The 15,389-nt window shown below is 46.7% G+C and overlaps 1 protein-coding gene across 2 annotated transcripts in view; it reads right to left on the minus strand.

Moving 5' to 3' along the window:
* The window catches only part of CPNE8 (copine 8), a 1,123,798-nt gene that overhangs the window by 910,568 nt on the left and 197,841 nt on the right, over positions 1-15,389 (minus strand). For both annotated transcript variants that reach the window (XM_078679874.1, XM_078679883.1), the window contains one exon: positions 14,215-14,255. In XM_078679874.1, coding sequence (XP_078536000.1) covers positions 14,215-14,255 — 41 coding nt within the window. The remainder of the gene's footprint in view (positions 1-14,214; positions 14,256-15,389) is intronic.

The raw sequence follows: 15,389 nt of genomic DNA on the forward strand, positions 1-15,389 counted from the left end.
ATGAGGCACAGGGTCAGACTGATTTGCATATGGCCATGTCTGAACTGGGGTGGCGGAGTGAGCTAAAGAACGATGATGGATTAAACCCAGATCAGTTGACTGGGGGTGAGTGTTTGCATTGCTCAAACGCTCCGTCCATCATCCCCTTTGGCTTTGCTTTGTTCGCCCTAGTTGGCAGGGTATGCCCAGACGTGGGTCCCTTCCTCACTTTGCCACTGGATTCAAGATTGCCTGGCTGAAGAGGGTTATGAACCCAAAACCGGTCCCAGGATGCTTGTTTCCGGTCAAGGGAAGACATGGCTTGGCAATTCGGGCTGGACTGTTCCCATGAGGCACAGTGTCAGACTGATTTGCATATGGCCATGTCTGAACTGGGGTGGCGGAGTGAGCCAAAGAACGATGATGGATTAAACCCAGATCAGTTGACTGGGGTGAGTGTTTGCATTGCTCAAACGCTCCGTCCATCATCCCCTTTGGCTTTGCTTTGTTCGCCCTAAGTTGGCAGGGTATGCCCAGACGTGGGTCCCTTGCTCACTTTGCCACTGGATTCAAGATAGCCTGGCTGAAGATGGTTATGAACCCAAACCGGTCCCAGGATGTTTGTTTACGGTCCAGTGAAGACATGGCTTGGCAATTCTGGCTGGACTGTTCCCATGAGGCACAGGGTCAGACTGATTTGCATATGGCCATGTCTGAACTGGGGTGGCGGAGTGAGCCAAAGAACGATGATGGATTAAACCCAGATCAGTTGACTGGGGGTGAGTGTTTGCATTGCTTAAACGCTCCGTCCATCAACCCCTTTTGGTTTTTCTTTGTTCGCCCTAAGTTGGCAGGGTATGCCCAGACGTGGGTCCTTTGCTCACTTTGCCACTGGATTAAAGATAGCCTGGCTGAAGAGGGTTATGAACCCGAAACCTGTCCCAGGATGCTTGTTTCCGGTCCAGGGAAGACATGGCTTGGCAATTCGGGCTGGACTGTTCCCATGAGGCACAGGGTCAGACTAATTTGCATATGGCCATGTCTGAAGTGGGGTGGAGGAGTGAGCTAAAAAACGATGATGGATAAAACCCAGATCAGTTGACTGGGGGTGAGTGTTTTCATTGCTCAAACGCTCCGTTCATCATCCCCTTTGGTTTTGCTTTGTTTGCCCTAGTTGGCAGGGTATGCCCAGATGTGGGTCCCTTGCTCACTTTGCCACTGGATTCAAGATAGACTGGCTGAAGAGGGTTATGAACCCGAAACCGGTCCCAGGATGCTTGTTTCCGGTCCAGGGAAGACATGGCTTGGCAATTCGGGCTGGACTGTTCCCATGAGGCACAGGGTCAGACTGATTTGCATATGGCCATGTCTGAACTGGGGTGGCGGAGTGAGCCAAAGAACGATGATGGATTAAACCCCGATCAGTTGACTGGGGGTGAGTGTTTGCATTGCTCAAACGCTCCGTCCATCATCCCCTTTGGTTTTGCTTTGTTCGCCCTAAGTTGGCAGGGTATGCCCAGACGTGGGTCCTTTGCTCACTTTGCCACTGGAATCAAGATAGTCTGGCTGAAGAGGGTTATGAACCCGAAACCGGTCCCAGGATGCTTGTTTCTGGTCCATGGAAGACATGGCTTGGCAATTCCGGCTGGACTGTTCCCATGAGGCACAGGGTCATACTGATTTGCATACGGCCATGTCTGAACTGGGGTGGCGGAGTGAGCCAAATAACGATGATGGATTAAACCCCGATCAGTTGACTGGGGGTGAGTGTTTGCATTTCTCAAACGCTCCGTCCATCATCCCCTTTGGTTTTGCTTTGTTCGCCCTAAGTTGGCAGGGTATGCCCAGACGTGGGTCCTTTGCTCACTTTGCCACTGGAATCAAGATAGCCTGGCTGAAGAGGGTTATAAACCCGAAACCTGTCCCAGGATGCTTGTTTCTGGTCCAGGGAAGACATGGCTTGGCAATTCGGGCTGGACTGTTCCCATGAGGCACAGGGTCAGACTGATTTGCATATGGCCATGTCTGAACTGGGGTGAAGGAGTGAGCTAAAGAACGATGATGGATTAAACCCAGATCACTTGACTGGGGGTGAGTGTTTGCATTGCTCAAACGCTCCATCCATCATCCCCTTTGGTTTTGCTTTGTTTGCCCTAGTTGGCAGGGTATGCCCAGTCGTGGGTCCCTTGCTCACTTTGCCACTGGATTCAAGATAGCCTGGCTAAAGAGGGTTATGAACCCGAAACCGGTCCCAGGATGCTTGCTTCCGTTCCAGGGAAGACATGGCTTGGCAATTCGGGCTGGACTGTTCCCATGAGGCACAGGGTCAGACTGATTTGCATATGGCCATGTCTGAACTGGGGTGGCGTAGTGAGTTAAAGAACGATGATGGATTAAACCCAGATCAGTTGACTGGGGGTGAGTGTTTGCATTGCTCAAACGCTCCGTCCATCATTCCCTTTGGCTTTGCTTTGTTCGCCCTAAGTTGGCAGGGTATGCCCAGACGTGGGTCCCTTGCTCACTTTGCCACTGGATTCAAGATAGCCTGGCTGAAGAGGGTTATGAACCTGAAACTGGTCCCAGGATGCTTGTTTCCGGTCCAGGGAAGACATGGCTTGGCAATTCCGGCTGGACTGTTCCCATGAGGCAAAGGGTCAGACTGATTTGCATATGGCCATGTCTGAACTGGGGTGGCGGAGTGAGCTAAAGAACGATGATGGATTAAACCCAGATCAGTTGACTGGGGGTGAGTGTTTGCATTGCTCAAACGCTCCGTCCATCATCCCCTTTGGTTTTGCTTTGTTCGCCCTAAGTTGGCAGGGTATGCCCACACGTGGGTCCCTTGCTCACTTTGCCACTGGATTCAAGATAGCCTGGCTGAAGAGGGTTATGAACCCGAAACCGGTCCCAGGATGCTTGTTTCCGGTCCAGGGAAGACATGGCATGGCAATTCGGGCTGGACTGTTCCCATGAGGCACAGGGTCAGACTGATTTGCATATGGCCATGTCTGAACTGGGGTGGCGGAGTGAGCTAAAGAACGATGATGGATTAAACCCAGATCAGTTGACTGGGGGTGAGTGTTTGCATTGCTCAAACGCTGCGTCCATCATCCCCTTTGGTTTTGCTTTGTTCGCCCCCAGTTGGCAGGGTATGCCCAGACGTGGGTCCCTTGCTCACTTTGCCACTGGATTCAAGATAGCCTGGCTAAAGAGGGTTATGAACCCGAAACCGGTCCCAGGATGCTTGTTTCCGGTCCAGAGAAGACATGGCTTGGCAATTCGGGCTGGACTGTTCCCATGAGGCACAGGGTCAGACTGATTTGCATATGGCCATGTCTGAACTGGGGTGGCGGAGTGAGCTAAAGAACGATGATGGATTAAACCCAGATCAGTTGACTGGGAGTGAGTGTTTGCATTGCTCAAACGCTCCGTCCATCATCCCCTTTGGCTTTGCTTTGTTCGCCCTAAGTTGGCAGGGTATGCCCAGACGTGGGTCCCTTGCTCACTTTGCCACTGGATTCAAGATAGACTGGCTGAAGAGGGTTATGAACCCGAAACCGGTCCCAGGATGCTTGTTTCCGGTCCAGGGAAGACATGGCTTGGCAATTCCGGCTGGACTGTTCCCATGAGGCACAGTGTCAGACTGATTTGCATATGGCCATGTCTGAACTGGGGTGGCGGAGTGAGCTAAAGAACGATGATGGATTAAACCAGATCAGTTGACTGGGGGTGAGTGTTTGCATTGCTCAAACGCTCCATCCATCATCTCCTTTGGTTTTGCATTGTTCGCCCTAAGTTGGCAGGGTATGCCCAGACGAGGGTCCCTTGCTCACTTTGCCACTGGATTCAAGATAGCCTGGCTGAAGAGGGTTATGAACCCGAAACTGGTCCCAGGATGCTTGTTTCCGGTCCAGGGAAGACATGGCTTGGCAATTCTGGCTGGACTGTTCCTATGAGGCACAGGGTCAGACTGATTTGCATATGGCCATGTCTGAACTGGGGTGGCGGAGTGAGCTAAAGAACGATGATGGATTAAACCTAGATCAGTTGACTGGGTGTGAGTGTTTGCATTGCTCAAACGGTCCGTCCATCATCCCCTTTGGTTTTGCTTTGTTCGCCCTAAGTTGGCAGGGTATGCCCAGACGTGGGTCCCTTGCTCACTTTGCCACTGGATTCAAGATAGCCTGGCTGAAGAGGGTTATGAACCCGAAACCGGTCCCAGGATGCTTGTTTCCGGTCCAGGGAAGACATGGCATGGCAATTCGGGCTGGACTGTTCCCATGAGGCACAGGGTCAGACTGATTTGCATATGGCCATGTCTGAACTGGGGTGGCGGAGTGAGCTAAAGAACGATGATGGATTAAACACAGATCAGTTGACTGGGGGTGAGTGTTTGCATTGCTCAAACGCTGCGTCTATCATCCCCTTTGGTTTTGCTTTGTTCGCCCCCAGTTGGCAGGGTATGCACAGACGTGGGTCCCTTGCTCACTTTGCCACTGGATTCAAGAGAGCCTGGCTAACGAGGGTTATGAACTCGAAACCGGTCCCAGGATGCTTGTTTCCGGTCCAGAGAAGACATGGCTTGGCAATTCGGGCTGGACTGTTCCCATGAGGCACAGGGTCAGACTGATTTGCATATGGCCATGTCTGAACTGGGGTGGCGGAGTGAGCTAAAGAACGATGATGGATTAAACCCAGATCAGTTGACTGGGGGTGAGTGTTTGCATTGCTCAAACGCTCCGTCCATCATGCCCTTTGGTTTTGCTATATATAAAAATAGCCTTTGTATTATACCAAACACATTAGATAATAAACACACACTTTACAATGTGCCATAGGCACGGGCAGAATTTACAGGGGATTATATACATGGGACAGGGTCACATGGACCACTGTCAGGAATAAGCACTTTTAGAACTAGCATTTGGTAGAATTAGCACTTTGTAGGAATAATTCTTAGAACATAGCTCATATAATAACTGTAGCACCAAATAGCAACTGTAGCACACAACCAGTACTCACTGGTAAAAGGTAAGTACCACCTACGCAACCCTACCCACTGTAGGAAAATATCACGCAGGGAACCATGAACTCACTAATATAACCTATACTAGGTAAAACAACCTCCTAAGCATAAAGAGACATTCAGAGGTGTAGGTAAAAAGGCATTAAACATGATGCAGAAATCACATTAGGCAGGTAATCACAATTGCGCAAAAGATCATATAGGCAACACATGCACCCCTAGCAAGGGCACAACACATGAAAAGGTCCCCAGGCCAACTTGGCCTCTCAGGGTCTGAAACGCCCTGTGTCCAGCAAAGTCAGGGCAGGCTACGCAGGCAGCCAAAGAAGAATGCGCAAGAGGGACCAGCCTAAACGTAGCAGCGGCCCACTAAGTGCTGGGCAGCTGGAGAACTGTGCCTCCTGGCTCTCCTGTGGGGCTCAATGGAACAATAGTGCCTAAAACAACAACAACGTGGAGCCTCGTGGGCTCGAACAATTGTGCTCCAGGAGCCTCTTGGGCTTGAAAGACCTGTGTGCCCGGGAGCCTCGTGGGCTCTAATTACCAAAATGCGCCCGTCGTTGGAGTCCGACTCGTTGGACTCGGAATCAGCAAATACCCAGGTGGAGCCCTCAGGGCTCTGAATCAAATATGCCCTATTTGAGCCTCGCAGGCTCTAAAGAAAAAAAATGCCCCTGGGTTCATGGGAGCGGCCCGCTATCTTCCGGGGCCGCTCTCCCACTCGACTCAAAGTCCCCTCACCCCAAGGCACCCGCACTCACCGGCTGCTGCGGGCGCGTCAGGACTTTGATGGGCTTCCTCTGTCGGCGGCAGGGGGACTCCCTCACTGCTGGAGTCCGCCTCGCCGGCTGCTGCTTCTACGAGATCTTCCGCTCCTCGGTGCTCTCTGCGGACACAGCGCCTCTCTTGACACGTCCCAGCGCGGGGTAGGCTCCCGCCTGAGTACCGAGGGTGTTGCTCCTTTCCTGGTCCGGCCCAGCGCGGGGTAGGATCTCGCCTGGGCCTTCTCCTTCGGTCACACGGGGCACCACGTCCTTCTTCCTGTTACAGGAGCGCGGGGTGGGCTCCCGTCCGCTTCCTGTTTCATGATTTCCCCTTCCGGGTCGCCGTGGGCAGAGCGGCGGCTCACAGTGTTAAGTCCTTTTGTTGGCTGCAATACGGGGTAAAGCGAGGGGTAGGCACCCTCGGAAAAGCGGCAAACCTGCAGGGTGGGCACCTGCTCAGATTATAATAAAAATGCGGGCCAAATGCAGGGTGGGCACCTGCTTAGTTCGGTAGTACGGGGGAGTTCCTCTCTCTCTCCCCCAGCAGCGCGACGCTGCAGAGAGCCTCCCAGAAATCAAGGTGGAGCGTTCCCCAGGGCAAATCCCTCAGGGCCCAAAGTCTCGAGTCCTGGGCAAAGTTCAGGGAAGGCAGGCAGGGGGGGGGCAAAGGCTGGGCCCAGGGTCCAGCTCACAGGGCCCTCCAGGCAGGGAGGCAGTTCCAGTGGCGGTATCCTCCTGGCGCCCAGCAGCAGCAGGCGCCCCCCCCAGATTGGATCCAGGGAAAGAACATTTTCATGGGGTCACAGCCCCTTTTTATATACACATTTCCTTTGTCTGAGGGTGCAGGGTGGGGGAAAAACCAGTCGCAGCTGGTTTTGGAGCACTCTCATGTGTTCAGCCCCTCTCACTATTCACTGGCCAGGCTAGAGTCATCAGTCGCACCACAGGGGGCGGAGCCAGCATTGTGTGGGGAAAGCCCAGCCCTATTCAGGTCCCAGGTGCACTCCTCCCTCACATCACTCATGCAGATCTCTCCACTCACTGCCGGAGCAGACCCATCCGGACTCCTGGAGCCAGGCTCACCAGCCAGCTCCAGCCAATCACATGCCAGACAGCCAATTCACATAAATTACACAGACATGCCAACTTCTAGAAGTGGCACTTCCACACTAGACACAATTACGCCGCACACATCATCGCGCAGCATTCAATCACACGAGTCCGCACATACCAAACTCCCCCCTGCACTCCCCACGCATCAGGAATTACCATGGACCCATACATTCCCCATGCATGTGGGAGGGCAGGCCAACCTCACTACACGCACGCACTTTACCCTGGGACACAGTGGTAAAGTGCGCAGAAGCAGAAAATCACTAACACCAGGTCACAATTAAAAGCAAAAAGTTTAGGGGTGAACCTGCCAGAAGGGCCAAGTCCAACAGGGACCTAGTATTATACTACACAATCTTTCTTTTCTTAGGTAGTCGCATAATTCAAGAGAAATATCATCTTCAAAAGTTATTTGTTCAACGTCTTGAGCTGTTTTGGGTAAACCGATATTGAGAGAGCTTTAATACTAATGTTTGCTACTATATGACCGATGTACTTTTGTTTGAGATGTGGCTTAATGCTCATCCATGGGCATGATATCAGCTGGTTCGGACCTGAGGGAAGTATCTTAACCAATTCTGCTTTAGGTTGATCTGAATTTCCAGGCTATATCAGAGATAGTGAAGCCTCCTCCTTTCAAGGCGAACTGTCAACACAACATGTGGCCCTGAGGGTAATCCTCCGATAAGTGTCCATGTATATTGTGAAGCCAATGGCATACAAATATGCTTTTCTCTTGAGGAAGATGGTTCTGATGTACTATGCTCCTCCATGAGGCCTCTACAGGTTAAAGTATTGTGCCCCTTTTGTAGGTTTCATTGGGTATTCCTCTGTGTGCTCCACCGGAGGGGCAGGCCTCTGAAAGGGATACTGTGTGAAATGGCTCTAATCCTCTTCTTCCATGTCTATAAGTGTGGATGACTTTGCTTAAAAATGTCGCCCACAGTCTTCGACGTTTATCCCTTGAATCCTCCTGTACCATCGTGGCTTAAGAGTCTAGCTCAATTACTTTCTTTAGTCACGACCTGTTGCCAAATAAACGTTGCAGACCATGTGCTCATCTTTCCATGGATAGCGTGTGTTACATTGGGGTCACATTTAATAGAAAGGTATTGATGCTGCTTCTACAAAATCGGTATTGAAGTTAATGAATGCATGTAGTATAATACTATAGCAGAAACGTACACTTCCTGACCGGACTGTGGACCAGACAAAACTAAAGTCTGTGTCCTGGTGCGTTCTGGGCTTCAGATTTATATAGTCAGCAATTAAGGTTTCTAATTTTCTTAGAAAAGGAATACTGTACATTTCTTTACTTTTTGCTGTTATTGAATAGCCAAAAGCTGGTAGGTGAAAAACATGAATGTAGAATGATCAGGATTGTTTTGTAACATGGCATTTATCTCTCTGCTTTAATAAGCATTCTGAAACAATTAAGGCAGCTCTCAAATACTTATCGACTGATTTATTTGTGTGTCTGCTATTTTAGGTTAATGTTTCAGAAGGGAAAAAGACAGAATTTTCAACACTTTTACTGGCCAGGACTTTAAAATACAGGCCAGAATGGTAAAGAAACAGCCAGGTAACCCTATTAGAAATATTTTGAGTAATTTTGGAAGAAGAAATAAAAGTCTTTGAGCAAAACAACCTTTCACAAAATTGTTATTATGTGAATCTACAACAGACACATACTTCATAATTATATTTCAGCATCACATACCATAAGACTGTTAAGCTAGACATGATATGGGAGAGTAGGCTGTAGGCTCAAGAGTAAATGAAAAAGAAAGAGATCCTGATGATACCAGGATATATTAAGAACAAAAAACTAATGTTTTGATAATGCTGAATCTTACAAATACCAAGACAAAAGGCTAGGCCAGTATATTAATTAATGTAACCTTTAGAGGCGCCAAATATAGCGCTAGAAATGTTGGAAGACACCCCGCAGCAAACATGAAAAAGAAGGCGCAAGCAGTGGAATCACAGATGTCATTTGGGGGTCTCCATGGGTCGCAGTTGCAACCCCTGGTCTGCCCTTTGCTACCCCTGGCAATGCCTTTGTGATCCCTATGTCCTAAAGGCAGTGGAAGGGAAAAAAAGTGAAAGAGGGCTCTTATGAGCCATGTTTACTTTCGGAAGCTTACAATTACCACGGACTACTGACTATTTAGGATTAGAACATGAGGTACACTGACACAAAATGTCAGCAAAAACGCATCTCTACTCCAGGCATGGTTCTAGCTGGTGGGCCAGACCCACCCAAACACGACCTTTGGCCCTCCCAGTCGGCAGAAGAGGCCAAGATGATGGCCAAACATTGTGATGCTTTTTCACTTTGTTTACATTAATTATTAATCTGGGGTAATGATGTCATTTCCCCCCAAAAATACCCATTTGTTGTAGTTTTAAGAGTGTGCACAGGCGTGGACATGATACTAGTCAGTCAGTCAGTCAAAACCACTTTATTCGGTTAATAAAAAACATAAAAGTACAACACATACAACATATAACACCACACAATAAAAACATCTAAAATACAAATCATTAATACATTTGGGTGACCTAAAAGACATTTCAGAGTCAGATTTCAGGGACACACTAAAAACCCGAGTTACCATCAATACATATACAGTAACAAGCAGCTAGGATAAAAAATAAAAACACAGCTCGAAACAAAGTGCCAACATTAAAACGGAGATCCTTTGGTCATGCAGTACAACCGGAACACTTGTCAGGAAATACCGTCTAACAACAGCAACTAAGTAGCTCGCAATGTTAAAAATCTTCCAAGGATCATTCAACATCTGAAGATAAAGTAAAGCAGGTCTAACCTGTATAAAACCTTTTCCCCTTAAGATAGGAAGTAAAAACCACCTGCTACGAATAACACCATAAAGATCGCAAAACATTATAAAATGCACAGTGTCCTAGGTTGAAAAGTTGTCACATGTGCAAGGCCCTAAGTCGCTTACCCTGCTTCAACCTTGCGGGTCGGCTAGTAAAAAGTGAATCAAATTAAAACGAAATCTAGTTAAAAGCAGGCGATGGAAGGGCTTAGTGACAATTGTCATATACGGGTCAATGTGGGGAGAGGTTTTCAACAGAAGATAAGCTTTTACTGTGTGTTTCGTAAGCTCAATCGCCTGTCTCTCTACAGACAATAGATTCAAGAAATGTGTTGTTACCCACACCAGATCGTCTTTTCTTATTTTTTCTGGGGAATCAAAGAGATCTGAGCGCCCTAGTTTATATAAAATTAACTTAACATGCTGTAACCATGGGAAACACCTAACTCTCTCCATGGAGACACAATCCCTAATAACCTCATGATTCAGAGTTAGTTCTGGATTAATCCATATCTTAAGCCAACATACCACCGGGGCCAGCCTTATCCAATCTGATACATAGCTAACAACTAACTCTTGATGTATTACAAAAGTGGAGGTAGATTGGGGGACCAACAAAAGAGAGCGTAAAAACATATTTTCAACTGTCTGTGCCCCTCCACCGATGTATAACCCCAGATAGCGGACCCACACATTGCAATGGCTATGCATTTTGACCTGTAAATATTAAACATAGCTGCGGTTGGCCTGGCCCCAAGTCACTTAGCAAAAACCATGGACGGCAGCCGTAAACCTAGCCATCACGTTTTTTTGTTGCTTTCTGTACGGGGACCCACGAGCCCCTCTTGTTAAATAGTACCCCCAAATAGGTGAAAGAGGTCACCCTACACAGCTCTACGCCTTGTGATTTAGCTATGTTGACTATTAAGTTCAATGATTGCATAAAGGCCCGAAAGAATCCAGATGCCTCTGGACATGATACTAAATAAAACTATGAATACAATTCTATGTATACATCTGTACCATGACTTTTCCATCTGTTTTTACTATATTTAATAGTTCGGAATTTTTGCAGCTCTAGAATCCATTTAAAAGTGTTTTCCATTTATATTTGCTGTTTAAATTAGGTACAGATAAGGGCAAAAATATATTGCTTTCGGTGGTTTTGCTAATTTTCGTACCAGCTGGGACATTAAAATAACGGTTGTGCAAGTAAAAGAAATCGGCCAGGTGGCAACCCTAGTCAGGTGTAATTAAGGAACCTCTAGGACACCTTTTAAAGTGCATTGTTTTATAAATACTATTTTATGTATGCACTGCAAAGGAGGAAAAAATGCTGACTTTAGGTGATATTCTATATTTTTACACTGGCTGAGACATTAAAATATTCATGTTGGAAGAAAACGGCAATGTGGCAACCGTACCTCATGTCACAGGCAAGCTGCAGTTAGGCAGTGTGTATGGGGGAGTGGGGACAGGGTGTTACTTGCCAATGATACAGCAGGTGCACTGGAGCCGGAGCCCAGACCTGTCAGCGTCCTTTTGCACCTCAATTATCGAACATAACATGCATTTGTAAAATTAGCGTTCACCCAAGGGTATCTTGACACTGAATAACAGATGTTTATTGTTACCCAACTCAATGGTACTCACTTTATTAACTTCAGAAGGATGAAAGCTGAGTGAACCCACCAGGATATGAACCTTACGACCAGGAGGTCGAATATGGGCCCCTACAGTGGACGCATTAGTTCACCAGACTCAGCTGTTTCTGTGTGTGGATTCTGAAGGTGTTTATGTATTGTAGTCTGTGTATGATGCACACAGTAATATACTGTAGGATGTGGCATACATTATAATATTCCCATAGTGGCAGTGCATGCCTCATAGCACAAGAAGCCACAAGGGAATCAAAGTCTGACCATTATCTAAGAATAACTGTGGAATTATCCTCTTCAGATAAACACATAATTTTTCATGTAAAACTAAGAAAAACAATTAATGATCTCCTTTCATATGACGTCAGCATCCTAATACAAGTGGTATCCAAAACAGACATTTTTCAACATTCTGCTATTGTATTAGTCATGTTTTATTATGGCTTTTATTATAACTTCAGCGATGTCAACTATTGTGATGCGATAAGAGTTAAGGTCATGTGACATCACTTCATAGGAAGATTGAGGATTATAGGTCATATGATATCACTTCTTGTAATGGCATTAATGTCAAGAATGCGTGATGTAATTTCGGCTACCCCAGGCATTTTGGCAAATCGATGTCCATGTGTAACTCTAGGGCTTGTAGTTTGCCTTCAGAATTTCTATAAATTGGGCCCGTATTGGCCCACCCAAAAGCACCCTTGGCCACCCAGATAAAAATTCCCGGAACCGGGCCTGCTCTACTCCTTCGGCTGTCTGTAAGCATGTGAGGGAAAAAAGAGCGCAAGAGAAAAAGGAGTGAAGATAGAAAAGAATGAGAGAGGAGCGGGCGTGAGAGTATAGTGGAAGCAGAGAGAAGATGGGACGCAGACACAGTAGAGTGGCAGATCAGTGACAGACTAAAACTGCTGTTTTATATTTTGTGTGTGAGAGGCATAATAAAGAGACAGCTAACATGGAAGAGACCAATATAAGAATGATAGAGCGCAACAGATGTGAGAAAGGTTGAGACACATGAGCGAAGTGAGAAAGACAGAATATATATAACATAGTAAGAGTGACAGAAAACGTTTTAGACAAGGGTGTGAGAAAAAAGTGATAAGGAGACGGATGTCTGAAAGAGATAGCATAGAAACAGCAGATAGGTCGGAAAGAAAATTCGGAGAGGGGAGGAGATGTGGGTGAGATGTGATTATGAGGGAGACTGGTGTGAGCGATAACTCGAGAAAAGCGGGGAGATACTAGTGAAAAATAGGTGCTATAAAGACACTAATGATAAAGAGGATAAGACAGTGGTAAAGTTGTGATAAAGAGGTGAAAATGTAGGAGACCGCAATAGCTGACAGAGTTGTGGCGGTTTTCGGCCGATTTTGTTCCAGGGGCCAGGGCCGCTTTTTCAGCTATGCTGCAAAAACGGCCCTGTAACAAAAACGGCCCCCTGGGCTCAAAACCGGCCCCCACCCTTGCGGCGCACCGGGGGATTGCCCGGTGCCCGCAATGGCCAGTCCGGGCCTGGGTAGAGGAGAATTCGAGCAGTGATATAGAGACATAGCAGGTGAGAAACAGATGGAGTGGGACATGGGTGGGAGACAGTTGATAGAGGCTATAAGGAGACAGATGAGAATGGTCATATAATTTCACTTCCTGTAATGTCATCTGGGACAAAAGAGCATGTGATGCAACTACTGCTACCCCTGGCAGTTTGGTGAACAGACGTCCATGAATGGAACATGTAAAGCAATTTCTAAACATACATTACAATGCTGGCACAATAACGTTAAAAATAAAAAATAGTTTCATAAATGTATTTTTTATTTTGTGATTTAACAGGTCTAATCTCTTTAATATTGAATCAAATCATTAACAATGCAGTAGAATTATTATAACTTTTTAGGAGCCTTGTTTAAATGTTTTATCTGAAAGTGCTACATAGCCATTTCTAATTCAACTTTTTAATACACTTTACAAGTAATTAAAACAGAAGATGATCTCTGCTGTACCAAATCATAATATTTCATAAACCCTGTACGCACTGTTACCATCTTCACTTCATCAGTACAGATTCGATCTCTCCAAAAAGCAAGTTTAGTTGAAATACAGCTCCTCGCATTAGACAAAAATGAACCTGCTACGAGAAAGGCATTGCTCTAGTATATTTTTGGTCTATATAGCTCTTTACTGAGAAATTCTAAACCTGGTTATTTACTGCTAAGACTTAGTAAAAGTGGGAAACAAAAGTTGTTTCCCACTGCTGCTAGCTCATACAAGAAATGTGGACTGCTTAGACAGTATGTCAGTAGGGCGCTGGCTCTCTGCCAGGGAGAGGGAAGGCACAGGCAGTGCTGTGGGTGGGTGAAAGGAGACCAAGTATCATTTTTACATATTTGACTGGGGTAGGGATAGACTGACGAGAGAGCCATGTGGGCAGGTTGCAGGATGCCTGGTATTCTATGTTTTTGTTGGGAGAGAGGGAGAGGTGTGATGTTGAGGGAGTGGCCAGGAGAGTGGCAGAACACCAGGTGTGACACGGCGCAGGAGACTTAGGCAGGTTAAGCCAGGGTGCATATGGCTGCTGCACACTCCCATGCATTGTTGTTGAACCAGGGACAGATAATTTGGGTAGGGCATTCATAATAAAAAAAATGCGCCCGGGTAATACTGAACAACAGTAATGTTATCCACTTCGGGGTTCAACGTAATGTCTTAGATAACTCGAGCCTTACCCTTGCTGTCTATTTTTATGTCACTAGACCCACTTGGTGAAAAATATATCTGACAATCAATGTTAAGCATATATAACTAAAGCGCGATTTGTTACTTACTTGGGTCGGATTTTGAAAATGTGTCTCTGTCCAAAAGATTTCTGGTAAAAACAGAAAAGGTGAAACATTAGTTTCAGTTGTTGCATGCATTTTACATATATACAAGTAAGGACATGTTGACTTATGCAGCTATAAAAACCTTAAATGTAGTACAACCATGTTACTTCACCTGAAAGTGGCAGAAAAATGGAGGTTAGCCCTAATTGCTGTTACCGTCTCTGGTAATGATCATCAAACCCTTACCACATGGTTGAATACTATGAGACCGTATTTTGCCCCCCAGTGGGACCCAATAAATTCCAATGGTGTAGGCTCAATCTATCGTACCAAAAGGGATTTTAGTCAAACAGCTTAACTAGTAACCTTAACTTCTCCAAATTGACGATGCTCCCTTCTCTCAAACCTCACAGATGTCCCCAGTTATGTAATGACATGGTGGGTATTTAGCCGACAACTAAACAATATTGTTGTCACTGCCCTTGTCCCTTCCTGGGGAATATCATAATATTGTAACAACAGGATAATATTTGAGGCTCTTTGAAGCAAATGTATATTATCTGTCTGCATCCTAGTACATGTTATAATCCAATCACATCCCTTTCAATATGCTTCTCCCAAGGCTTGGTCAAGAATCTACTTCTGTCCACTCTCTACACCACCATCCTCAGCAACATCTTCTCTTAATTTTGCCTTTGCTGCAACCTCTATACTTACAGCACCAAAATTGTCCACCTTTTTATAATTTTATGTACCCATCTTAAGTCTCACATCTGGCCCGGCCCAGCTTACTGCCAGTCATTACTGTATGGCTCTTAACCCCTTCGCTGCGGGGCATTTTCACCTGCTGTGCGGGGGGAAGGGGGGTCACGCACGGCGCCGCTGTGCTTGTGACGAGCTCGGCTCGTCATGGGGCACAGTGGAGCTGCACTCATGACGAGCGAACTCGTCACGACCTCACCCGTTTTGAAACGTTCAGCACAGCGGGGAAATTATTCCCGCTTGTGAACGTTCCAACGGTCATGACGAGCTCAGCTCGTCATGAGCACAGCTCAACTGTGCCTCATGATGAGCTGAGCTCGTCATGAGCATGGAAAGTGTTAAATAAGAATGGTAGCACTCTAGTTGTTCATTACAACACTGTGGGAGGCTGCAGTAGAACACTGAGGGATCAACTG

The sequence above is a fragment of the Lissotriton helveticus genome, chromosome 1_1, assembly GCF_964261635.1.
Source record: "Lissotriton helveticus chromosome 1_1, aLisHel1.1, whole genome shotgun sequence".
NCBI lineage: Eukaryota > Metazoa > Chordata > Amphibia > Caudata > Salamandridae > Lissotriton > Lissotriton helveticus.